Below are 25,318 nucleotides of genomic sequence, written 5' to 3'. Positions count from 1 at the left end.
CGGTTACAAGTCCTGGGAATGAGGCATCAAATGAAAAACATGCAGCCTGGAATCAGCACTAAGTGCCTCGATCAAGCTAGAGCTAGAGCTAGAGCTAGGCCAATGTTGCACCTGAGGTCCTTTCGAACGGAATAACGGGCTATCGCGCGACGTCATCTTGCTCAGCCACAAACCTCTTAGCCTAACGAGGGCAAATATATTGATCTTGGCAATGAATTTATCCTGGTAGAAAGATTGAAGTATTAATATTAATTAATTACAAGAATGTGTATACAACCAAACTGGGTAGTAAGTTGACATATTCCGGTTCGGAGCACATGGCTTTCGGAACGGAACCAAAGGGCAGTGTTCCATGGATCCAGTCGGCATATCAATCAATATCTTAGCATACTTAGGAAACATTGCTGCTGTTAATGACAGAAACTCACACATAGGTACGGATGCCTGAGTAGTAGTCATTATTATACAAAAATAATAATAATAATATCTTACGACAATTCCAGAATTTACTTCCTAACCTTAGATAGACTGAAGGAAAGAGTAAGGCTGTTAATAATTGATCCTAGATTATAAAATAAAAAATTAGAAAAAAAAAACAATAGCATTCATTTAGATCTTAAGCTAGGGTTAATTAACAAGAGTAAATAAATTCTAACAATAAATAAACAGCAGAGAAAAAAGAAACTTACAGAAGTTGAACGAAAGGGGGAAAAAAAATAGAACAATAGTACCTTGATAGATATAAAGGAGGCCTGCTTATTTACAGTATACTACTTCGTATTACTTTGATTTATAATAATAGTGCCAATTTTATTTATTATTATTTTTCTTTATACAAAAATAAAATAATAATACTGAAAGATATTATTATCACAGCTAACAATGTAGCAGTCTAATCTAATATTATATTAATCAATTAGAAAATATGTAATTATGGACAGTCTCCGACGCAGAAAGCGCTGTCTTTCTGTCTTCTGTCTGTCATAAAACTGGCTATTAGTTGATGAAGGTGGTAGACAGTCGATAATAATCATGCTACCGTACTCATACTCCTGCTGCATAGACAGATAACAGGAAGACCCGTGTTGAACGCCTGCCTGTCAAATACCTAATTGATCGTATATACACATACAGAAGAATATCCATGAACCAATCCCTTGGGCTAGCGAACGCTCCTTCAACATGACTATGAAATAAAATCAACAGAACCAACCCTCAAAATTTAAAACAATGCATATCGCTAATTGAATCCATGCCACGCCATGCCCTGCCAATAAATAACGCCACAGTTGCCCAATCGCATGTCTATCCAGCTCCGTTTCGGATCCCGTGTCAGATAGCTAGGTAGGTAGGTAGTAGGTAGTAGGTAGTATGTATCGGGTATCTTATCACACAAAATAAGAGGCAGCGCTTGGGGGTTTATCTTGTTGAAATAGCACATTCCAGACACTGACACTCCATCCAACATCAACAAATCCGGGCCAGAACCCGCTGTCGGAACTGCTGAATTTAAGCAAGTTCAAGCTCAAGCTCAAGCTCGCTAGACAAGGACTTTTTTTTTGGCAGATCTAACAGCTATGTGTAGACCCGCTTCTCGACACGAATGGAGGAGTCATCTGTATCCGACTGCAATTGAGGGCTGGCTCACTGTGCAGTGTCACTGCCCGCCTGCCACTTTCGATCCCCCTCCCGCGGGGGGGACAGGGTCCCCCGGGTGGCTTCGATGGGTCCGTCGATGCTGCTTCATGTTGTCCTTGCGGGTAAACGCCTTGTTGCAGATCGGACAGTGCACGCTCTTTTCGCCCGTGTGCTTCTTGCCGTGGCGGGCTGCATGCCCCGACGTCGTGAACGTGGCCGTGCACGCGTGGGACACGGCGTAGGGACAGGGATATTTGTTCTTAGTCACTCGAGGCGCAGTCGTCTCCGCTGGACTGGCATATAAGACTCTTGATGAAGGCTCGATCGGAGGAGCCAGTTCTCGACTGCTCCGAATCGAGGGCCTGCGTGGGGGGAGATGCTGGGTCACACTGCCAGATGGATACGAAGGCGGGGGTATTCTTGTCTCTGGATTGTGATGTACATGTGTTGTTGACTGTGTCGACTGAGACGGGGCCGATCGAGCGACTGCAGTCGACATGGATTGATTGTAAGAATGCTGTGATTGGAGTGATGACGAGCTGAGATCATATCGAGGTTCGTAAGACGAAGACTGCTGAGGATGTTTATACGTGCTTGTCGGAGTTGCGGACGCTGAACTGTACGGCTTCCGCACAGCAAAGGCAGGATTATCGTCGTTGTTCAAGATGGACAGTATGCTCGTTGGACTGCTCATTTTGGGCAGACTAGATGCAGTCAGATAAGTTCGACTCAAGAAAGCGATTGTCTTGTACTGTACATACATGGTTGAGGTAATTCAACCCTATGCTTCTTGTAGGACGTCAAGTGATTCTATTCAAGGCCGTATTGCAATTGCGATAGATGTGCACGCCCAGTTGAGATCAGATTGAAACAAATGCCAGTTCGAGTCAGTGCGTTGCACGTTCTCCACTGATGTACAGCTCGACAGGTAGAAGTCGAACAGTAGAAAAGGTAGTACAGACACAGCTAGAGAAGACGACGTATCCTAAACTTTTTTTTTTATTTATCGTTATGAGTGGCCAGAGAATGCAGGAGAAGCGGCAGACTTAAAATTATAGTCAGAAACCAATCAGTACGATACTGTCACAGGGCCGAGAGGGACGACACTAAACGCACGGAAAGAGTAGTGAAGAGTAATGAGGGCAGGCATCATGCTTCTCTTTGACTTTTGCCATGATGCATCTTGACGCGACGTGGGAGTCCCAGGGCCGGGGGACGACCAAGACCATATCTGGGGACGACACAGTGGAGCCAGGGGGCTGGCTGTTAGGTAGGAATGAGCACAATTCGATTGATTGATTGATTGATGAGGCTGAGAAGGATGACAGACAAGACCATACTCCAGACAGAGTAACAGCGCCGTCGGCAATGCCAATGCCCATGCCAATGCCAATGGTCAGGGAAATTGCCTACCAGACGCCTCCGCTAGCAGGGATCGCCCACGTTTGGCAGTTCCAGCGGCCCAGGGTCCAAAGGCGAGGACCCTAGCGTCGCAGGGTTCAGGAATAACGGCGCGCCATGGCGATCGGGGCCAGCTTAGGTTCCAGGCAGTTCGGATTTCGGAGGACGGTACAACAAATCAGCTGACTGCAAGCGCAACCGCATGGACGGGTCGGGCTGTAGAAGCTAATGTCAGGATACGCATGGAGAGCCCAAGCGAGGTGGCGATCAGCTTGGCTTATAGTGTATTCATATGGTTCTATCTACGATAATCTAGCCGAGATCGACGAGTCCTATTCTTGGTCTGATACACTTCAACGCCGCGTACGGAGTATAGACGGAGTACTGCATCCGTAGCTATTAATTCAGTTGTCGGTATTCTATGCAGGGATTTGGGTCCTGACCGGCCGCAGCTGAAAACACCCAATAAACTCAGGCTATAAACTCGGGCTATAATACTGCCATTAATATTATACTCTGGACTACTTCTGCTGCCTCAGGATCACATGCGGCCTTGCCCAAACGGGAATGCAGCCGGGCGGGCGCTGATTGGTGCGCGCGGGCTTGGCGAGGCTAGTCGTCCCGGCAGGCAGGAAGGTCCGCCGCAGGATGCAGCGGGTAGCGTCGTCAGTGGGATGGAATAGCAGGGTACGGAGTAGGGATACTATCAGTACGAGTACTTTTTACACGTGAAGTCTGGCTGTCATGTCAGACCGGATCCATAGACCCTGAGCGATGGCCAGAGTTAATTGCCAGCAGAGTTTGTGATTTGGAAGCATGCGCTGCATCTGGGGAGACGTTGACCCGGAATCGGGACTTGGCGCAGACCCTGATTACGTAGAGGATAGCAGGAAGCATGCTTCCGAAATTGACTTCGTAACTCTAACAGTACGGCGTGAATACGCTGTGGAGAATAGATCAAGCTATGAAACAGGGCAGCAGACAGCTGATCGTCGTGACTGTAATACGTGTACTCCGTACGTGTACATACTCCGTACTCGTCCCCATGTCTGCCCTAATCAATCTCGCCTGGACCTGCCTGCTGCCTGTGCCGGAGCACGGGGCCTTCTCCGGCCACGAGCCGCTGCAGGGCTGGATCTGCCCGCCGGAAAGCAGTTGCCTTCCTGGGCAGGCCGCCCATCCAAATGATCTAATCAGCGTGCGCCTCCGCCGGGGCGAGCGTTGGGAGGGGGCGCGCTAGTCTGTATCTGGCAGTCACGCTGCTTAAGGTTTCGGCCGCCGCCGGCCAGCCCTAACCAGTCAGTCGTGCCTGCCCGAATGGGGAAAATCGCCTCCGCTGGCGAGATGCCGTCTTGGCAGTCCCGACAGACGGAGTACGGAGTATTCTGATTTCCCACGACAACCTACGTAATCTGTACGAGTAGTTGGTCAAGACGTCGTCGTCTCACTGCAAGGCTCGTCGTGATTCGCTCCATCAACCGAGCTCGAGAGTGAGTGGCGGTTGCTAACTAACGGTTAATTTCTGTCAGCCCTGTACGGAGTACACAGCACTATGTACCGCCCGATCCTGCAGGGTCCATCCTTCGTCCATGGAGACCCCAGGGTCCTCGTAGCTCGTACTAACGGGGGGCCAATATGCCGGAGTAAGTACTGAATATGGCTGTACTAGTATACTACAAACTTCAGGGAGTACTTGTATGGAGTACTCCGACTCGTCTGGAGTACTCGTCGATCAACGTCCTACGTAGTAGTAACGGAGTACGGAGTAGACGATTCGGATTTCGGAATGCCCTTGTTTTGCGCCAAGGGTGTAGCTCTCCACTTTCAGGCAACATCTCGATAACGCCTGACCCGCCTGCGCTAGCTCAAGCTCCTGTGGGGGTAGTAGCTCCAGCTCACTCTCAGACAGACACTACGGAGTAATATGTAATTCCGCTATATATAACTACTCCTACTTAATTAGTTTCTTAAAACACTCTTATTATGTCTCTCTGTTATATTGTCTCCTTTCTAATGAACATTAAACCATGCTTTTAAATTGAAGAAAAAAAAACGAATAGAATAGGGGCAATTAGTATCTGATATCCGAAACATTAGGCATCATCGATAATAAAACAGCAATAATAACAATAATAAGATGATATGACAAGACTAACACGACTACATCCAAGTCTACGTATTATACCAGCCTGTATGGAGTACTCTGTACTCTGTACTCGGTCATACTCCGCGTACGCCGTCCAAGCTTAGTACCTAACCAAAGTGACCACCACCAACCACGCACAGGCGTCTACAGTCTAATAACGGCCCCCAGCTACTTTTCTCTGTTTCTGTCGAGTATATCGCTCATCCGTCTCGTTTTGATGATTCCTGTCTAGGATTGATCTACACAGTATATTAGAGCACTAGTCAGATTTTTTTTCTTTTGGTAGACTAAGGAGGTGCAGAGTGCGGAGTACGAGTAATTGGTAGTCCCTGTCCCGTCCCTATTCAAGCCATAATCATAATCATAATCATCTCGACTGACTTGACTTGACTTATCCTTACTCCTAACGAGAACAGAGTCAAGAGTAGCGGGCTATATTCATTTTTTTTAACACAGTATTTTTTTTTCCACTTCTCTTCTCTTCTATTCCCTTCTCCGCTCGTTCTATTCCGTTCTGTTCGGTTGTTCTGCTAGAGTAGGTGCACCCATGCACTTGTCACTTCTTCTAGCACTTTCTTTATGCATGATGTCCCGTCCAGTCAGTCCAGTCCAATCCAATCCAATTGTTGGTTCCATGTTATTCAACGTTGGTTAAAAAAAGGGCTAATTAGTCACCACCCTACCTATCTATCCCATACAGTCAGCTACTCAGTTAGCAAGCAGCAGTTTACTATCTATTATTCCCTCTCTACATACTAATACTCGTACTTCGTACACTGTAAGGATCGATCTAAAGGTAAATGATCGAAAGGATCGACAACTAACCCTAGCCTACCTCTACACCTAACCTAACCTAGCCCAGACTAGACTAGACTTTCGTTCGTTCGAAGGATTCCACGATAAAAACAAAAGAAAAGGAAGAAAGATACAAAATCAATGACGAAAGAGGCTGAATGGACAGGACACATTATAGTCATACCAAGTAAAGTTCGTTAGATTTGGTAGGTTACAGTAGCTTGGGGACGAAGCTATACCCAGCTTAGCTAAGCCAAGCCAAAGCTTAAGCTTCGAGAATTGCCCTGAGGTATTTGTCATCCTAGTTGATGATAGAGGTATTTGTCATCGTTTTCGAAATTCGAACGTGGATTTAATTATTAGTACTGTATGTACTTGACGTGTTTGTACAGGTGCATATGGAATTTGTCATCGTTGATTCTTGTTTTTTTTTCTTTACTGAAATAACTACTATCTACCAATAATAGTTATCGTTGTCTATCAATGGATGATGGTGATATCGATCTCTACTAGGTATGGAGTATTGGTTATGGAGTATGGGGTAATTACCTTAGGTAATACTGTACAGGTAGGTTGGTAGTCGGTATGCACCTAGCAGGGCTGTCACTGTCATGTGTGAATAATCAATGACATATATATATTCTGACGGACGGACTGACTAACTCAGTAGACATCATAGTTAACACTACTAATTTTAAAAAAAAAAAGAGGAAAAAAAGAAAGAAAGAAAGAAAGAAAGAAAGAAAGAACAATTGTTTCGAAGATCAGAATGATAACAATTCTAATTTCTAAATCTAAATACTGACTGAATACTGCAAATCAAAATCCAAATCCAAATCCTAGGTCTAACTCGACATGATTTCATTTTCCTCACTTTTCATTCTTTCTTTCCAGATAATAAGGCTACATAGTGATCAGTAGAGGAAAAAAACCAAAAAAAGGAAGTAAATTAAAACAAAAACAAGAAAACAGATGTCGCAGTACAGTACAATGCAGCTTTCACAATGGAAGAAGGACCTTTGACAGAAAGCATGAAGGTTCCATCCCCAGCTACCTACCTAAGTCACATGCGATGCCCGTGACTTGAATAAGGTATGGTTATATACATATACATATACATATATATATATAAACACATAGACAGATACAAATACAAACAAAGACAATGGCTCAGACAGCAGCTGTCTAACGTCTGTTATGTATGTGGGTGTAATGTATGACAATAGCTATACCTGCAAGGGTTCTCTTATGAAGTAATAGATAGAATAGAATAGCCTAGTATGGGACAGCACAAGACAGATTCCATGGATAATGTATATGTAGCGTCCGTCCTCGACGGTTGAGATGTTGTCACAAAAGAAAAAAGAAAATTAAAATTGATAAATGGAATGAAAAAAAGATAGCAGCTGCCTGACATCACCTGATCTTTACTAAGATCTGATCTAATGTCATCTGATCTGGACACAATACAGAGTTACAGACCAGACAGAATCGAAGATCCCTGTCCACTCGACTCTGTCGATTTATTTCATCTCGTGAGTGAAAAAATAAACAATGCTTGTAATTGAAACTAGAATAGGACGGAATAGTCGATTCATGCGGATGGATTGATAGTACTCCGTAGGTTAGTCAGCCATGCCATGTCTTGTCTTGACCAGATCAATTGATATACTATACTAGCACTACTACACTACAGTCTTTTTACTTCCTACGTTTATTTCGTATTCCTTTCCGATTTAACATTTTCTAATTCAACTCTTAATCTTATTCCGTCCATACAACACGCCCACCAACTGTTAACAGGTTAACCAGACCGAACTCGCGGTAATAGTAGAGCAAGCAAGCAAGCACAGCACAGCACAACAACAGTAACAAGTGTATATAGTATGTACATGACCCTCCCAGGAGTCAAGTCACAAAAACATGCAAATCCTCAAGCCAATCAATCCATCCGACAAAACCCAACATGCAATGCATGCTTTGCCAAACACGAAAAAGAGTGGAAACGATGCTCGTGCAGGGTATGCAAGGAACGACCAACTACGAAGACGAACAGCGCGCTGCGAACAGACAGACAGACAGACAGACAGGTAGGTAGGAAAGATGCTTGCCAGCAGACAGATAGAAAAAGAAAAAAGAAGCATGGATTACATGTACAGCCATGCAAGTAGTAAGGATGAACACTAGATAAGAAAAAAAATAAGGGGTGCAGAAATGCATGGTATCTGACCGTGCAGGTACAGTCGTCTTGGACTGTACAACAAAACGAAGACTCGCCAGGTTCGTCTGGCCAAGCTCATCTAGAGTGCTGCCTGTACAGCCTGACAGGCCAAAGGATGCAAAACTTTTGTTTGGATCATCCAGTGATTCGTAACATCGAACCTCGAGATAGAACAGATAACTGCACTATCCGTCTGCCTATCGGTGGCCTACCGGTCGACCTACCGGTCGGCATTCAGGTTCAGCCAGCTCATGTCCGTGTTGATATTGCTGTTCGCCGGCGGCGGCGGAAATTGGTCGTGGAAAACGGCACTCGACCCCCGTCGGTCCGTCGATCGCCCTTCATTCGCCTGCGAGTACGTCGTCTCCCGCCTCGAGCTGGGCTGATAGTAACTCGCCGTGTAGTTACTGCTGGGAGGCCGTACAGTCCACCACGGATTCTCCCCGTTGGCGACGTTGGCCGGCACCTCCGAATACCGATCGCGCTCCTCCTCCGACGCCAGACTGGCCGAGTCGGCGCTCGAGATCTTGGCCGACTGCCCTTGGTGGTCCGGCAGATGCTCCGTGCTGGGACTGCCCGTGTTCACGCGGCCAAGAGGTCTCGGCTCCTCCAAATCCAGATCGAGCGTGCTGTTTTCCATCGTCTGCGGCCAAACGCTGCTCCGATAGTCCGATCTCGTCTCTTGCGACGCCTGCGACGAGATGGTCGACCGCGCGGATTGCATCCCCGCCGCGAGGTTCGTGGCCGAGTTGTCCTGGAAATACTTGCTCCAGCCTTCGTCCGTCCTCCGGTCGCCGCCGCGAGGCAGATTCAGATCCGGCGGACGAGCGGTCAGATTCCGTTCCATGCCAGAAGCTGCACTCCTGACCCCGTCTCCCCGGCTGGAAGCGATCGGTGATAAAGGGCTCTTGTTCTGCTCAACCAGAGGTCGCCCATATGGGTTGTTCTTGACCACAGGCGAAGCCTTCTCGTTGCCCACCTTCCCCGACATGATAGCTAACGAGTCGACCGATGGCGCCGGGGCCATCCCCATGGGAAATGCGGATTGCGTCAGGGGCTCAATCCCCTGGTCCTGGAAGCTTAGTCGATCCTTGTCGTCCCCTGGATAACCGCGCGAAGAACCTTTCCCGGCCGCCGCTTCCTTCTTCTGTCGAAGCCGTCGAAGGACAAGCAACATTATAATCAGCAACACTGCCACGCCGCACAAAGCGCCCAGCGTGGCGCCGACGATGGTACCTGTGGCGCTGCGGGAGCTGCCACTCGGCGGCGCGGCCACGGCTGTCGGGGCGGCAGAAGAGGACTGCGAGGTAGAAGACGACGTCGCCGTAGCGGTCGCCGTTGCCGACGTGCTTGTCGGGCTGCTCGTGATGCCGATAAGCGGTTGTTGCGTTTCCTCTTTGCCATTGAACAACTGGTTCACATTGACCCAGCTGTTCTGCGTCTGGTCGAAGATGCAGAGAGGGTCTGTGTCGCTCCCGCCCGAAATGACGACCATGCCATTGTCGGATTGCGCCACGGAGAAGTCGCTGCGAGTCGTCGTCGGTGCGAAGGTGCCATTGTACGCCGGGAAGTTGGCCACACCTGCGCGTTTCCTTTTGCGTGTCGACGAGGAAGAAGAGCCGGTGTCGACGCCCACTTCTTGCCCAGGGGGCGCAGGTGCACCACCGGAGTCTACCAGAGCGATTGACGTGACCGTGTTTGGGGACACACTCATATTAAACGTTTCCAGGACCTTGCTCCCATCAGCACCCAGAATCATGGCCAGCCCGGCATTGCTCGGAATTCCTTTAGCCAGCGAGACACCCGAAGGCTGCCAGCCGCCGTAAGGGGTGAACAGGAAGACCTCGGTGTTCGATGGATTGCCGCCGACATAGACGGCGGTCTTGTCGTCCCACGGAAGCAACGACGGGGATACTGCGGGCGGAGCCCCCTGGGAATTGTAGGCCTGAACGGCGTACGGCGGCACGGTCGAGATGGTGAAGGTCTCGGTCGAAGCACCGGCGTCGCCGTTCTGCGAGCCGGCGTAGACGAGGATGGAAGACGAGGCGTTCAGATAGGCGACGCCGTGGTGGAGACGGCTCTGGGTGACCGTGGTCACGGGCTTGATGGTCTCCCACTGACGCTGTTCAAACAAGTATCGCTGCAGGCCCGGATAATCGGACGAGCTGGCGGTGCCTCCGACGACATACAGGGCAGCCTGCGTGTTGTCGCCGTTGATCCCACCCTTGACACATTCCGCGCCCGTCACCGATTCGCCCATGGGCAAGGAGGACCAATTGCCGTGCAGCTCGAGGGGCAAGGACATGAAGGCCTTGGGGGTGTAGACGTAAAGAGTGTTGTTGTAGACGACCGAGCAATGCCCCTCCAGGGCGGACGGGGGCGTAGGGAGAGACATGGTCGCTTAGGCGGCCTTCGAGGACGCCAGCAGAAGACGGGGACAAGGAGTGGACGGGGAGATCAGGATGGGCAAAAGAACGGCCTGGACGGAGTCGCGAAATCGTGATGTGGTGGACTGGCTGCCAGAGTACTATCTCATGGTGGAGTGAGCGATGCGAGTAGACGCCTGCGCGAGTCGAAACCAGAAACCGAACGAGAAAACACAGAACGCGTTTCTAACCGTAAACGACAGTCGGAGAAAATCGTCTATCGAAGAAATCGAAGAAATCTCTTTTCTATCGTCTTCTCGTAACGAAGCGATCGTGATAGGACGAGTCGACTCGGACGCAGTCTGGCAGAACGTCGCCTGCGGCACACGCGGTGCTCTGGAAACGAAACTGTCCGCAGACGAGCTGGGAACAGATGGAAAAGGAAAGAGAGGGATGGCACGCAGCGCCAGACAGAAGAGGCGTGCAGCTGGGAGAGTTGACAGAGAGCAGACCGTGGTAAGGGGCTGCTAGCGGGCTCGGGCAGCGCAAGGGAGATCAAGTGAAACAACGGGGCCCGGCCATCCACTTGCTGTGCTCCGTGTAGGCGACTAATTACGAGGACTGGATAATACTGGATAATACGGAGTACTCTGTATAATATTCTGGATGAATGATGTGCCTACGGTAAAGAGTACTTCGTCCTGGTGCCTCCATCTGGACCCCACGAGAGGTGATTATCACCAAAATCGTCCATCATCACACCACGCCTGGACGCTGCACCGCGACTGGCAGAGCACACCACAGGAATCACATCCTCGCCGACGATAACCAGGCCGATCAGTGTTCTGCAGCGTCCTCCACCGCGCCAACCACGCTAAGTGGCGCGATTCGCGCAACCGAGGCGCCGCTCCTGCGCCGGCGCTCAGGGGCCAGGCACGACGACTGGATGGCCCCATGGGCATGCGTGATATTCACCGCGATCCCACCGTGACTTCAACGGAGTCTCCTACGCTGTCCAGATATCCGAGTGCTGTGAATCGGATGAGATACACTCCGTCACGAGATAAATCGACGGAGCACACCAAATCCGGTATCCATCTCATCTGCTAGAACAACACATTCATACTGAAGGATCGATTAATTGACTCCTTACGCCAAACTCCAACTCCATGTACCAACCACGGGGAAAGGGGTGAATTATTATTCCCGCCTGCCAGGATCTCCTCCAGCCACTCAATTATCGCCGATGTTGGTATTCTGCCGTCTTACGGACTCCGAAATTTCCATCCAGTTCGACGTGGCTGGCGAGAGTTCACGGTTCAGGGCACGCCACGGTGAACCGGGAACCGTGCCTGACTAAGAATCTTAATTAATTAGATTCTGCCCCGATAACGGAGGAATTCAGTCGCCAACGTGGGCGGCACTCAGGGTCCCCGTCCGCCAACGTCATTTCTTCACGCACGGACGTGAGGGGCCATCGAGCTAATTATGGATGGCAGGGCCGCAGGATTATGGCATGCAGTGAGGGATACCTATGAAGGAAGACAAGCGAGGGGGACATTCTTGCCAGCATTATTGCTGCATTCCGTATGCCCTTTCAGCCCCCATGGCAGGGCATGGCAGAGGTAGCAGCATGCTAATAATAAAGGAATGATAGTAGAGAATGAAAGGGGCCCTTACTCGAATGATACCTACCTAATAATAAAAATACCTACCAGGAAAGGCTACTCGAGTCACTTCGATCCATCTACACCGTACCACCGGTACCGAAGATCAGCCACTGAATCGGGATAATGTAGGGTGGAGAATTCTAGAAGGAATCGTGTTATATTAAAATTCACCTAACTCTTTTGTTTATGGTACATACTAACTCAGTACTCCGTAAACGACCTGTGGGTACAATTTTACTCGGTAGGTTAGGTAGATATTATTTCCCCGCCTCATCCTTCGCTTGGCGAGTCAAACCACCCACTGTGAGACTTGTCTCACTTGGAATGTACCTGCCTATATACCTATGTACATACCTCATAAATAAATAACATGCCATAACTACTACTATTACTACTATATCTTGCCTGATTAAGTGATATTCTCATGATTCTTACAACACAACAGGTGTGTTGTAGCATCCTCGGAGTAGAATCGGGCCGGGCGGGGCAGCCTGCACGGGGCCATGCACGTGGGCGACCGTTGTTCGTCAATTATCAGTATTCGATATTGTCAATTTATGCTGGACAGTTCAGTCGACTAGCTACCTGTATAGGTATATATTATCTAACTATTGTCATTTTTCTTCTTCTTCTTTTTTTTTTAAAAAAAAATTCGTGCTCGAATTCAACTAGGTAGTTATCCAAGTTAGGACGGACGTACATAGACTTAATTTCCTAGTAACCATTATTGCACTTGCACTGATAACCATCTATTTATCTTCCTGTCTGTCTGTCTGTCTATCTGCCTGTCTAGCGCAGGTATCCACAATTCTTATTTTTCAGGCCATGTGGTCGAATTCTTAGCTACCTACCTAAGGTACCTACATGTATGGAGTACCTGCTGGGCAGGTCAGGTGATATAGTCACAGTGATCACAACTACCGAGTTAGGTACCGACCTACCTGAATATTCAGACCTACTATCATGCATGCACACATGCAGATAGGCGTGCATATCGCCCCCAAGATTAGTCTTAGAAGACTAAGACTAGAGGACTAGACTACCTAGGTAGGTACGGACCTGACGAACTGCTGACACTACTACTACTCGACTAGCCAACTGCCGACTCGGTAGTGGGATTGATTGATTTTTAGTTCACTTCTTCTTCACGTGTGCTCTATGTAGATCATCTGCATCTATGCAGGGAAAATGGACCTAATATACGTACTTCCTACTTTGTATGTATGTACTCTGTACTTTCTGCTCTGTACAGCGTTAGTTCCTGCGCTCCTAGTGGGATAATTTTGGCCCCATTCATCGGCATCATTGGCATCAAATGCCATGCCATGCCTGCTTGTCTGGCTCCAGCTTCTAGCATCTGCCAAATGAAAGAAAAGATTACTGATTGGATTAGATGACGTGCTATACTACCACTGACGGACACTGTACTTGGACAATCACTCTCCTCGCGAAGACTCGCTTCGCGGCGACTTGCTTCACGCCTACCCAGCAGCCTGCTCCGCCTGCTGCTGCTTCTGCTGCTGCTCCTGCTTCCACTGGTGCGCGCGCTGCAACAGCCGCGACAGGTTCGCCGCCGCCTGGTCGTCCGCCGGGAACACATAGTCCATGTACTCCTCGTACCGGTCGTCGTCCAGCTTGCGCCGCTTCTTGACCCGCCGCGGCATCTGCTTCTCGATCGCCGCAATGTCTTCGGGCGATCCGTGCGTCATCTCGAACGACTTCCATGCATTCAACAGCTCCACACGCTGTACACCCGTTAGCCAAGGCCGAATCCCCGCAAGAAAGGTATCCGCAAGAAAGGGCACTTACATCCTCCTTCAGATCCTTTTCTCTCATCACCTTATTCGCCCGCTCGAAAATCTTGCGCGCCCGCCGCTTGGCTTCCTCGCTCACCGGCCTCTCCTCCTCCTCGTCTTCCTCTTCGTCCCCTTCCGGGGCGTTGATCTCGAACCGCGCATAGTTTATCCACACCTTGACATGGTCCGTCTTCTGCAGGAGCCGCTCGTACAGCTGCCGCACCCGATCATACTCTCCTTCGTATTCCTCAAAGTCGATGTAGGCCTTCCACACCAGCTCCGGCATGTCCAGAGTCGGCTGCTCGATCCCCAGTTCGAAGATCGCCCGCGCCCGGTCCAGATCGTCCAGCCCCCGCTCCAGCTCTGCGAACTTGATCCAGGCCTGGCTGTTGGATGGATTCCATTCGATCTGCTTCTCGTACAGCGTCCGGCACCGCGTAAACTCAAAAAGCTGCTTCTCCAGTTCAATGTAGCCCCGGAACAGTTTGTCCTTCGGGCACATGCCAATCGCCTGGCCCAGCGTCTTTCGCGCTGCCTGCAGGTCCATCTGTCGAATCTCGAAGTGGGCTTTCATGAGCCAGATCTTGGCAAACGTGAATTTCTTGTGCGGGATGAGCTTCAGGCATTCCTGGTAGATCTGCCGCGCCCGGTCAACGTCCTTATTCTCCATCTCCTCCCATATGGCGTAGAAGATCCAGAGGTAGATATATCGCCGCCAATGCCGCTTCTCCTGCGACGGTGGGATCTGCGCAATCGCCCGCTCGTACACATCCCGCACGCGATCCACGTCCCCGGCCGACTCCTCCAGTCGGGCAAAGTCGAACCAGACGTCGTAGTTCCTTGGATTTTCCTTGAGTTGTTCCTCGTATTGGACTCTCCGCTTGGCCAGGATGACATCCTCAACGCCATCCCGGTCACCGAATTGCTTCTCAAACGTGGTGTAGGCCTTATGCAAAGCCACAGATTTCGACCGCGGCAGTCGGTCCAACGCAAACTTGTAGATCGCCCGTGCACGTTCGTACTCTTTGAGCTTCGTTTCGTACTTGGCGTAGGCGATAAAGATCCTCTCGTCCATGAAGTCGTCTCCGAGAGTTTCAATTGCCAGCCCGTACACCTCGCGAACAAGATCGGGTGTCCCGTACTCCTCCTCAAATCGCGCCCATTTGATCCAGTTCTTAGGATCCGGGTGGACCATCGTGAACCGCTGGAAAATCGCCCGAGCCCGGTCGTACTCATGGTATCGCTTCTCCAGCTTGATGTAGGCACTCCAGGCGCCTTCGTCGGGCTCCCACGACATCCATCGCTCAAACACCTGCCGCGTTCCCGCAATGTTGCCCAGCGTCTCCTCCATGTAGACATATTTGTACCACAGCTTATCCACCCGGGGCAGGATCGTCACTGCCCGATCAAACAGATTGCGCGCATGGTTGATGTTTCGGTTCTTCATCTCCGACTCGATATATCGAATCCATAGCACCACCGACGTCGGATTCACGTCCAACGCCCGTTCAAAGACGGAGCGCGCCCGACGGAACTCCTTCTGCTCAAGTTCCCACTGCGCATAGCGCATCCAGTTGTTCATGTTCAGCCGATTGCGGCGCACATAGTCTTCGAACTCCTTTCGTTTCCGTCCCTGGTACTCGTGCAGTTCCTCCAAATCGGCGAACCGCTGGGTCGGGACCTGCAACGCGGGCTCCTGCCGGTCAACAGCCTCGCGGAGCAGCTGCTCCGCTGAGATCTGCATCGGCGCGGGCGCCTTGTTTTTGACCCTGGGGGGCCCTCGTGATGAATCCATGGTGGTGGACTGTTAGACACGTTCTCAATCTAGGACGGAGTCAATATCGGAGGAACGAGGGCTGGCAACGCGTTCGGTCGGACGAAGAACGTAGAAAGAAAAAGGAATATAAAATCGAGAAAGGCAAAGGAGAACAGATCCTTATTTCTTCAGCGGATCCCCCGGAGCTTGATGGTCCAAGCTGACCACGGGTTGGTCTTTGGACAGGCTGGAGAGCGAAACATGCTCTCGCAAAGTTGCAGTTGAGGTCTTTCGCGCCACCCGGGAACTTCGAGAGAACTGCTGCCTGCTTTCTCAGGCATAAAGTCTGTGATCACATGACCACAGACATCGTGATTATGTAATCCAAAATCTGCGCTACCGCAGTCACTTATTCAGTACTTCTCGTGGCGTCACTGCTTGCTTGCTTTTACTCCAACTTCCTGCATCCTACAGCTAGCCGCCACCATGTCAGCCGCAGACGAGCTCTTGAGAGATTTTGAGGAGGATATGGAGGACCTGGAGGCGGACGGCCTCCAGGAGAACGAAGGCCTCCAGGAAGGCGAGAATGTGGCGGAGAAGGACGAGCCCAGCAGGGAAGACACTGGGGTGAAGAATGACTTCGAGGTTGCCATGTCCACGGCCGATGAACTCTCACGACTACACAAAGTGCTGCGCGACCACTACTCGATTCGATTTCCAGAGCTCGAGACTCTGATTACGAATCCTATCGACTACGCAAAAACAGTCGCTATCTTGCAAAATGGCCCGCTCAACAACATCAAAGAGCTGGCGAACTCGTCAGACAACATGGTCGGGGTGCCGCTCAAATCCATTCTGGATGGGCCATCGTTGATGGTTGTCGCGGTCGAAGGAACGACGACGCGCGGCCGAGAAATGACCGAGGCGGAGCTGAAGATTGTTCGCGACACCTGCGAGAAAATCTTGAAGCTGGATCGGGAGCGAACGGCGCGCATTGAAAGCGTCCAGTCTCGTGTGACCGAAATCGCGCCGAACCTGACCGCCTTGATCGGGCCGCAGACTGCTGCTCAGTTTTTGAACCAGGCCGGTGGACTCATGGAGCTTGCGAAGATTCCCGCATGTAACCTGGCGGCACAAGGGTCAAAGAAGCAGGAAGGCTTGGGGTTTGCGACCAACGTGGGAATCCGGCAGCAAGGATTTCTGTACCACTCGCCCATCATCCAGAGCATTCCAAACGATCTGAAGCGCCAGGCCATGCGCATCGTCTCCGCCAAAATGGTGCTTGCTGCCAGAGCTGATGTCGCTCGATCCAGTCCCGACGGTTCGATGGGGGAGGAGCTCAAGCGGCAGTGCTTTCAACGGCTTGAAAAACTGACGGAGCCACCACCGAACAGAGGTCCCCGTGCGCTCCCTGCGCCGGACGACAAGCCATCCCGAAAGCGAGGAGGACGACGTGCTCGTAAGGCCAAGGAAGCCGTGGCGATGACAGAGCTCCGCAAAGCCCAGAACAGAGTGGCCTTTGGCAAAGAGGAGCAGGAAGCCGGCTATGGAACCGGAGAAGAGACCATCGGGCTTGGGATGCTCGGCCAGGAGAACGACGGCCGTGTTCGCGCCACGCAGATCGATCAACGCACGCGGGCCAAACTCAGCAAGTCCAACAAAGGCTGGGGCGGCATCACCCCGCTCAGCGGTACGGCGACGTCGCTTCGGGGCGTTGGACCGGGCAGTGCGTCGGTTCTTCAGGCCAAGGGTCTCCGTACATCGGGTGTTGGTCCAACTCTGGGAGCAGGGCCGGCAGGTACGGCCAGTTCGCTTGCATTCACGCCCGTGCAGGGCTTGGAGTTGGTTGATCCCAAAGTTCAAGCGGAGCTCAACCGCAAGCGCAAGGCCGAGGAGGACCGATGGTTCAAGAGCGGGACTTTCACGCAGGTGGGCAATCAGAGCAGTGCTGGGAAGGTCGATAGTGCAGGGTTCAAAGTGCCCGAAATCCCAGCCCGGAAGAAGGTTGATACAGGCGAGGGCAAGATGCCGCCGCCTCCAGTTCCGGTTAAAAAGTGATTTCCTCCTTTTTTTTATGTCTCTGATACACGAAAAGTTCTTCTCTACGGTGCATTATCGGGCGTTCGGGATGCTGCGACAACTGGATGACTGCTTGCATGATACCATTATTCTAGTTTGTATGTACAGTACATGTGTGTTTTAGAGAGGCCTTGTTAGGGTATGGAAGTATTTATTCTGTCCACTGATAAGATAATCGATGAGCCTGAGGGCGTTGTATGAGGCTGTAGACTGCTGCGAGATGATTGGCGAGATGGACGATGGCGTGATCAGCCGATGGCGAACCGAGTCACGAAACATCATCCTAGACGAGATAATCGCACATCAGAGTAATATTTCTTATTCGAAGAAGCAGCTTGTTTTATTTTTAATAGTTATTTTGACACCACGATCAAAGCAGAGTCACCTTGTAGGGAAACCCTATAAATACCCGGAAGATCCCCCACATATATACACTTTCTTCCCTCTTGTAACCATCCTCTTCCTAAGAAAGGTGGATACGCCAAGATGTCACTGTCTCACTTGGACAACAGTGACATCTAGACGACACCGCTATTCCTACCTACTGTAAGATTTCCCTGCTTGTCAGAGTTCAGGGAAAAGACAGAAAGCAAGAAAGAAAGAAAGAACAATGCCACCTAGCCGTTGTACAGGAGCAATATTATGACAATGAGAGTTCAACCTAACGGCGGGATTTTCTTATTTTACGCTTCCCGGTGGGCTGTTTTTAACCATGGTTACGTACCTGACATTTTTCCGACCCAAACCAAGGAAAGCGAAAAAACCCAAAAGCCAACGAGAAAAAAAAAGACGTTGATTGCTTACGGATTGCAGGATATTGCGTGCTCGTGGTACTACGTTTGTGCGCGCGCACGCAATTTTTTTTTCTTCGCCAGCCTTTGCCAGCGTATATATATTATTTGATTTGGCTTGCGTACACTGTTTTGTGGGCTAATTAATAGAAAGAAGGTGATGGCATTTATGTCTCTAATGAATCATTGATGTCGTTCAGTTAACTCGTTCTGATTTTTCTTTCTTTGCTTTCGATTTTATTTTCTTGCTTCGAGTTCCTGTCCTTTCGTGCATACATACTTCAATTGTCTGTTGAACACACTTCTGGACACATTTGTACTGTGCGGAATATACAAAAGTTTCTCGCCAATTGAGCGAATTTGCTCGCTTCCAAAATTAATTCCCAAGATCAACATTTTAAAGCCTCCATTCTGCTTTCCTAGGGCTGGCTGTATTCACCCGTAGTCAACGAACGAAATGGCTCCCGCAGTAGGGAGCGTGGTCACGACAGAAACAACAAACCCGGCGTCGAATACGCCCAAAGTCACTCTCACGGGACCGACTTCTCTCTTCCACCACAGCCTCGTCACCAAGGACTTTAACCTCCTCAAGTTCCACGCCGCTGCGTCCCTGCAGTTGCAATTCGGCAACCGACGCCACGAGCACGTCGCCCCGTCCGACGACCGGCTCATCGTCTCCCCTTACAATGAAGAACCCCATCTGCTCGACCTCAAGCGTCTGGACACGCCCAACCAGCTGCTGGCCAAGGCGCTGACCATCTTCAAGCCCGTGCGCGACGACTACGCCACCGCGCCCTATACGGAGTCCTTCAACTGGCAGGCTGTCGTCGACTTTCTGCGCGATCTCTCCCAGGCCGAGGGTTACCGGTGGAAGAGGCAGAAGTTCTATGTCGTCACCTTTCGATCGCAGCTGTTCCCCGACGTTGACCAGCAGCGCTTGCATGATCTCGACGTGCGTTCGCATCAGGAGGCCACTGCCAGCGGTGGTCTGTTGAAGTACTGGTTTGGGACCAAGGATGAGAAGCATCGGAATTTGGCGACCTGTAAGTACATACAGCAGCTTTTTCTGATGAATGAATAGCAAACTAACTTCATGACAGGCATCTGGCGCAGCAGAGAGGATGCGCACGCCGGAGGCACAGGCCCCTGGCACCAGCAAGCCCGGGCCGCCGCCCGCGAAATGTATGAGAAGATTGTGTTTTCGACGCTGAAGCTGGTCATTGATGATGATGCCTCGTCGTGGGAGATTAGTGAGTGGACTGAGGAGGATGCATAGCTTCTCAGTCACTTGTGGCAGCGTATGATTTTGCTTTTTTTTTTGGTTATGACATGAGATCGAAATTTAGACCTTGTTCGTTCAAGATACCATGCTGTTGTTGCATTTGCACTGCATTTATTGGTCTAGCGTCTAGCTGTCTGGTCTGTTTAAAGCGTTCTTACAGACATAGCCAAATATACTTCATACAGACAGTAATAGAGCTTCGTCGATATGACGCTCCCGCAACTCCTCCCATTCGCCGTCCAACATCCCCATAACGATCTCATCCCACCACCGACCATTCAGCCAGAGGGCCTCCCTCAGCCGGCCCTCGACCAGGAATCCGATCTTCTCGTAGACCCTCTGCGCGCGCGCATTCCACTCGAGCACATGCAGCTCGACGCGATGCAGATTGGCCGTCTTGAAGGCCCACTCGACGGCCCAGACGGAGGCTTCGGTGCCGTAGCCCTGGCTGTGGTGCTCGCGCTTGATCTCGATGCCCAGCATCGCACTGCGATGATGGGCCTGGTCCGCAGCGGCTTGTCTGAGGGATAGGAGACCGATCGGTTCCGGCTCGACGGGAGCCTTGTTTTCGTCCGGAATCTTGCAGATTACCACGAACAGCAGCACACCCTGCGCCGTCGCGCGGTACTCCTCGATTGTCTGCCGAGAGACTGGCTTGGGGAGGTTCTTGGCGGCATGCAGAACGATGGCGGGATCGCCATGGCAGGCGAGGAAGAAGTCGTCGTCCTTGGGGGCGTTGTAGGCGCGGTAGAGGAGACGCTTGGAGGGAAGGGGTCCATGGTGGAGTCTGTTGCAGGACAGCTTGTTGTAATTACCTACCTTGGTAGGTAGGCAGGTCTGGTATGATCTCTTTGATTCTGATCGGGATTGATCGATCTGACAGAGGTGAGAATGGCATATTGTGCCTCGACACGTGATAAAAGTAATACGGCGAGGCTGACATCTTAGCGGTTGCTATGATCTACTTAGATAGGTAAGCACTAATATCAGGCAGTGAGTGATCTTACCTAATCTGAGGTATCAGTTCAGACTGCAATTGATTTCACCCAAACAGAATGCATTGCAGGACCTTATGCATAGATACTCTGCATGCCTGGCCTAGAGGGTATCCACGTGGGGCTGACAAGAGGTGTCAGATGAGGACACCTGAAGCCTTGTTTGAATTGAAAAAAAAAACCACCAGATTAAATTGATCTGCGATTATCGGTTCACATCATCGCAAGTATAATATTAAAGAAGCTACTGCTGTTAGTACCTAGCTAGTACAGAGTACGCTGTACCTAAGCTGGTTGCTATCCTACGTAAGCAGGTCTGCCCCACAATTTCGCGATATGCCCTGACAAACAAAAAAAGAACGAGTATCACTCCGTACGGACGGCAGTCAGCTTGATATATTCCCTTGCATATTACTTCTTCCATTGAGAATAGAAGTTATCTCGATTTTTTTCAGGTGAGAAAAAACCAGACAGACAAAGGTGGCTGCTCAGGTGCTTTTATGCTTTTGGTGCGAGGCGGGGAACGCTATCTAATTCCATACGGAGTAATCAGCACACAGTCCGAACAGAAATGCCGAGATCATCTGTAGATGGCATCGATATCCACGATGTAGCATTCAAAGATGCAGAGAAAATGTTGATGCTTGTGGGGTCTTCAAGCGACCACGTTGCACGCCAATGGCCTGAGCACGGAGCCCGGCGGAGGAGATGTCCGGCAGCGCTTAGTGGCCGGCGGTGAAGCAGATTCTTCGGCAGCCCCTCCTTCTCCTTCTCCTTCTCCGCCGACCGCCAAAACAGTTTCCCCTCTTCCCCCGTCCATCTTTTCTCTTCTCCCTCTCACCACCCCATACCCCCCTCGCCCATTTTATTCCTGTCAGTCGATCCGCCTTTAACAGGCCTGCCGGTTATCTGAAGGCGAACTAACTCTCTCACGCAGACTTCACCCCTCAGTCCCCTCTAAGCCGTCACCATGAGCGCCCCCGCCCACAAGTTCAAGGTCGCAGACATCGTAGGTGGCCATTGCCCCTCCCTGATCTCCCAGAAAATCGCTGACTTGCTTGCAGTCCCTGGCTGCCTTCGGGCGCCGCGAGATTGAGCTCGCCGAGGTCGAGATGCCCGGTTTGATGGCCATCCGCAAGAAGTACGCTCCCGACCAGCCCCTGAAGGGTGCCCGTATTGCCGGTTGTCTGCACATGAGTAAGTTTTCGACAATTCTGTCTGCTCAGGCGATTGCTTTACTCACATGTCCTGTAGCCATCCAGACCGCTGTCCTGATCGAGACTCTGGTCGCTCTCGGTGCTGAGGTCACCTGGACGAGCTGCAACATCTTCTCCACCCAGGACCACGCCGCCGCCGCCATTGCTGCTGCCGGTATCCCTGTGTAAGTTCCTGTTGAGATTGCGTGTCTCTCCGGACCACGTAGCTGACAATGCCGTGTGACCAGTTTCGCCTGGAAGGGAGAGACTGAGGAGGAGTACAACTGGTGCTTGGAGCAGCAGCTGCACGCCTTCAAGGATGGAAAGAAGCTCAACCTGATCCTGGACGACGGCGGTGACCTGACTGCCCTGGTCCACAAGAAGTACCCCGAGATGCTGAAGGACTGCTACGGTATCTCCGAGGAGACCACCACCGGTGTCCACCACCTCTACCGCATGCACCGGAACGGCGAGCTGCTGGTTCCGGCCATCAACGTCAACGACTCCGTCACCAAGTCCAAGTTCGACAACTTGTACGGCTGCCGGGAATCGCTGATCGACGGCATCAAGCGTGCGACCGATGTCATGATTGCCGGTAAGGTCGCCGTTGTCGCTGGCTACGGTGACGTCGGCAAGGGTTGTGCCCAGGCCCTGCGCAGCATGGGTGCCCGTGTCATTGTCACCGAGATCGACCCCATCAACGCCCTCCAGGCGGCTGTCTCCGGCTACCAGGTTACCACCATGGAGGAGGCTGCCCCTTTGGGCCAGATCTTCGTCACCACCACTGGTTGCCGTGACATCATCGTTGGCCGCCACTTCGAAGTCATGAGGAATGACGCCATTGTCTGCAGTATGTGCCCACTAACTGGACTTCTTCTCTTTCTTTCTGCTCTCGCTAACTGGTTGTAGACATTGGTCACTTCGATGTCGAGATTGACGTGGCCTGGCTCAAGGCCAATGCCAAGTCCGTCCAGAACATCAAGCCCCAGGTCGACCGCTACCTGATGCCCAATGGTCGTCACATCATCCTGCTGGCCGAGGGTCGTCTGGTCAACCTGGGCTGTGCCACCGGCCACTCCTCCTTCGTCATGTCCTGCTCCTTCTCCAACCAGGTCCTGGCCCAGATCTCCCTCTTCAAGGCCGATGATCCCGAATTCGGTGCCAAGCACGTCGAGTTTGGTACCACTGGCCGGAGACCAGTTGGTGTCTATGTTCTGCCCAAGATCCTGGACGAGCAGGTTGCCAGACTTCACCTGGAGCACGTCAACGCCAAGCTGTCCACCCTCACTCCGGTGCAGGCCGAGTACCTTGGCGTGAGCCAGCATGGTCCTTTCAAGAGCGACATGTATGTTTCCCCCCTCCCCCCTGTATTGGTGTGCAAAGCTAACAGATCTTTCTAGCTACCGCTACTAAACATGGATCTGATACCCTCCCTCTATCCTACTAATAATAGGCGCATGGTGACATATAGACTTTTTTTTTTCAACATGAGGCTACGATGTTATGAACATAAAGGGTTCTTTATCAACATAGAACTCGCGAGCATTTGTCCTTCAACGGCAAAAGTATCCAAAAGTGGCATGTCTGGGGTTTTTGTTTTGCATTGGGGTTTCTGGTTCCTCTGGGGTATGGGTAAAACGAAAACATTTCTTCTGCTTTCAACACCGCAATGGGCGAGATGATGCCATGTACGTTTATACTCTACTTCCTCGGCCTGGACAGGTACACAGGCTCGAGATGCAAGCGACTAGTTCGCCTGGATGCCATTCAACACAGGCATGATGAGTTTCACTCGGAGATCAATAAAGATACCATTTCAGCAAGATGTCCTATCTGTGTTTCTAGCGTATTTCTGAGTTTGTAGCAGTAGCTGAGTCGGTTCACAAGATCAGATTATTGCCCTCCGTCTGAGAGAAAGCCTGCGAGAAGAGAAACAGTACATCGAAAGGAATATTGCCTTCTAGCCAGATCTACTAATCTCTTTAGGGCTGATGTGCGTTCGCTTGATCTCAGTCCCCCGACACCACACCCGCTTGATCGACCGGGTAGCCTTGATGTCCTCGAGCGGGTTGTCTGCAATGAGGATCAGGTCTGCCAAACGGCCCGGCTCGATGACGCCGCGGTCCTGCAGCCCAAAATACCTGGCCGGTTCGACAGTAGCCGCGCGCAGGGCATCCAGAGGCGTCATGCCAGCCTCAACAAGGAGCTCCAACTCGTGATGCAGGCTCTCCCCATGCCGGACATTGGCGATTTCCCCGTCGTTGGCATCCGTTCCGGCGAAGACGGGCACTCCGGCCGCGAGCAGCGCGGCTACGGACGCACGCGAATGCGCATAATCCAGCTTCACGCCCGGTCTGGTGAGGATCTTGGACAAGGACTCCTCGATCGACAGCGTGGGCACTGCGACCATGTTCTGGCTCTTCATCCGGCTCGTCACTGTTTCGTCCAGTGCACGGTCCATCGGCACGTGCGTGAGCACATCCGGCTTTGCGTCCACCGCCATGACCGCGGCTGGGTAGACGGCCGCGTGCACTACGGCCAGCTTCTGGTGCCTGTGGGCCTCGACGACGAGCGCGTTCAGCGTCTCCTGACTGGGTCCTATGGGGAAGTCCGCAATCAGCTTGATATAGTCCGCCCCGTCGTGGTTGACCCGGTTCGCGACAAACGTTGCAGCCTGCTCTGGGCCAGTCAGCAGCGCGTCGTCCGGCAGGCCCGGCAGCATCTGGCTGTGACGACTGCCCGGCGCGGTCGCAGGGACGCCTGCGGTTCTGAGATCGGCGAGATTGCGCTTCGCCGCGTACTGGCGGATCGAGCGCCAGAGGTCCCGCGGCCAGGACGCCATGTCCAACGCGGTGGTGACGCCCCATTCGGTGAGTCTGCGCGCGCTCTCGGGCTTCTTGACGTGGACGTGGCAGTCGATCAGGCCGGGGAGGAGGATGCCGCCTTCTCCGTCGATAATCGCATTATTCTCGACCAGTCCGTTTTCTTGTCCTTGTGCTTGTCCTCCTGACGGCGCTGTTGTCGAATCATCATTGATTGCCTCGATATTGTCCCCCTTGATGAGGACGGTCACGGGTTGCTGGCTGATGGCGTGTCCGTCGAAGATGTGAACGTTTATGATGGCGAATCTTTGGGTGTTGGGGGGCATTTTTGTACAGTACAATACGTGGATGAGAGAGGAAGAAG

At 51.5% G+C, this 25,318-nt stretch overlaps 10 protein-coding genes across 10 annotated transcripts; 5 read left to right on the top strand and 5 right to left on the bottom strand.

Moving 5' to 3' along the window:
- Nucleotides 1-1,657: 1,657 nt before the first annotated feature.
- Nucleotides 1,658-2,401, bottom strand: T310_9515 (C2H2 transcription factor (Egr2); the record flags this gene model as incomplete). Its single annotated transcript, XM_013468059.1, has 1 exon — nucleotides 1,658-2,401. One exon carries the CDS (start codon nucleotides 2,399-2,401, stop codon nucleotides 1,658-1,660), a length of 744 nt encoding a protein of 247 aa, XP_013323513.1.
- Nucleotides 2,402-4,084: 1,683 nt separating this feature from the next.
- On the top strand, nucleotides 4,085-4,962 carry T310_9514 (uncharacterized protein; the record flags this gene model as incomplete). Its single annotated transcript, XM_013468058.1, has 3 exons — nucleotides 4,085-4,237; nucleotides 4,464-4,529; nucleotides 4,726-4,962. 3 exons carry the CDS (start codon nucleotides 4,085-4,087, stop codon nucleotides 4,960-4,962), a joined length of 456 nt encoding a protein of 151 aa, XP_013323512.1.
- Nucleotides 4,963-6,984: 2,022 nt separating this feature from the next.
- On the top strand, nucleotides 6,985-8,167 carry T310_9513 (uncharacterized protein; the record flags this gene model as incomplete). Its single annotated transcript, XM_013468057.1, has 7 exons — nucleotides 6,985-7,058; nucleotides 7,125-7,179; nucleotides 7,270-7,293; nucleotides 7,453-7,515; nucleotides 7,560-7,600; nucleotides 7,866-8,070; nucleotides 8,102-8,167. The coding sequence occupies 7 exons, from the start codon at nucleotides 6,985-6,987 to the stop codon at nucleotides 8,165-8,167; spliced, it is 528 nt and encodes a 175-aa protein (XP_013323511.1).
- Nucleotides 8,168-8,421: 254 nt separating this feature from the next.
- On the bottom strand, nucleotides 8,422-10,596 carry T310_9512 (uncharacterized protein; the record flags this gene model as incomplete). Its single annotated transcript, XM_013468056.1, has 1 exon — nucleotides 8,422-10,596. The coding sequence occupies one exon, from the start codon at nucleotides 10,594-10,596 to the stop codon at nucleotides 8,422-8,424; it is 2,175 nt and encodes a 724-aa protein (XP_013323510.1).
- Nucleotides 10,597-12,986: 2,390 nt separating this feature from the next.
- On the bottom strand, nucleotides 12,987-15,828 carry T310_9511 (Cell cycle control protein (Cwf4); the record flags this gene model as incomplete). The annotated part of the gene is made up of 5 exons (XM_013468055.1): nucleotides 12,987-13,022; nucleotides 13,102-13,178; nucleotides 13,445-13,617; nucleotides 13,723-13,982; nucleotides 14,047-15,828. 5 exons carry the CDS (start codon nucleotides 15,826-15,828, stop codon nucleotides 12,987-12,989), a joined length of 2,328 nt encoding a protein of 775 aa, XP_013323509.1.
- Nucleotides 15,829-16,275: 447 nt separating this feature from the next.
- On the top strand, nucleotides 16,276-17,847 carry T310_9510 (Pre-mRNA splicing factor (Prp31); the record flags this gene model as incomplete). The annotated part of the gene is made up of 1 exon (XM_013468054.1): nucleotides 16,276-17,847. The coding sequence occupies one exon, from the start codon at nucleotides 16,276-16,278 to the stop codon at nucleotides 17,845-17,847; it is 1,572 nt and encodes a 523-aa protein (XP_013323508.1).
- A 1,269-nt stretch (nucleotides 17,848-19,116) lies between these two features.
- Nucleotides 19,117-19,935, top strand: T310_9509 (uncharacterized protein; the record flags this gene model as incomplete). Its single annotated transcript, XM_013468053.1, has 2 exons — nucleotides 19,117-19,702; nucleotides 19,760-19,935. The coding sequence occupies 2 exons, from the start codon at nucleotides 19,117-19,119 to the stop codon at nucleotides 19,933-19,935; spliced, it is 762 nt and encodes a 253-aa protein (XP_013323507.1).
- Nucleotides 19,936-20,118: 183 nt separating this feature from the next.
- T310_9508 (GNAT family acetyltransferase) lies at nucleotides 20,119-21,360 on the bottom strand (the record flags this gene model as incomplete). The annotated part of the gene is made up of 2 exons (XM_013468052.1): nucleotides 20,119-20,895; nucleotides 21,352-21,360. The coding sequence occupies 2 exons, from the start codon at nucleotides 21,358-21,360 to the stop codon at nucleotides 20,119-20,121; spliced, it is 786 nt and encodes a 261-aa protein (XP_013323506.1).
- Nucleotides 21,361-21,906: 546 nt separating this feature from the next.
- Nucleotides 21,907-23,545, top strand: T310_9507 (Adenosylhomocysteinase; the record flags this gene model as incomplete). Its single annotated transcript, XM_013468051.1, has 6 exons — nucleotides 21,907-21,945; nucleotides 22,001-22,133; nucleotides 22,191-22,317; nucleotides 22,381-22,982; nucleotides 23,042-23,477; nucleotides 23,533-23,545. 6 exons carry the CDS (start codon nucleotides 21,907-21,909, stop codon nucleotides 23,543-23,545), a joined length of 1,350 nt encoding a protein of 449 aa, XP_013323505.1.
- A 547-nt stretch (nucleotides 23,546-24,092) lies between these two features.
- Nucleotides 24,093-25,280, bottom strand: T310_9506 (hydrolase; the record flags this gene model as incomplete). Its single annotated transcript, XM_013468050.1, has 1 exon — nucleotides 24,093-25,280. One exon carries the CDS (start codon nucleotides 25,278-25,280, stop codon nucleotides 24,093-24,095), a length of 1,188 nt encoding a protein of 395 aa, XP_013323504.1.
- Between the last annotated feature and the right edge of the window lie 38 nt (nucleotides 25,281-25,318).

The sequence above is a fragment of the Rasamsonia emersonii genome, assembly GCF_000968595.1.
Source record: "Rasamsonia emersonii CBS 393.64 chromosome Unknown ctg1118621762148, whole genome shotgun sequence".
Classification (NCBI taxonomy): Eukaryota; Fungi; Ascomycota; class Eurotiomycetes; order Eurotiales; family Trichocomaceae; genus Rasamsonia; species Rasamsonia emersonii.
The sequence above is the reverse complement of the archived record's forward strand: the minus strand, read 5'-3'. Positions and strand labels throughout refer to the sequence as shown.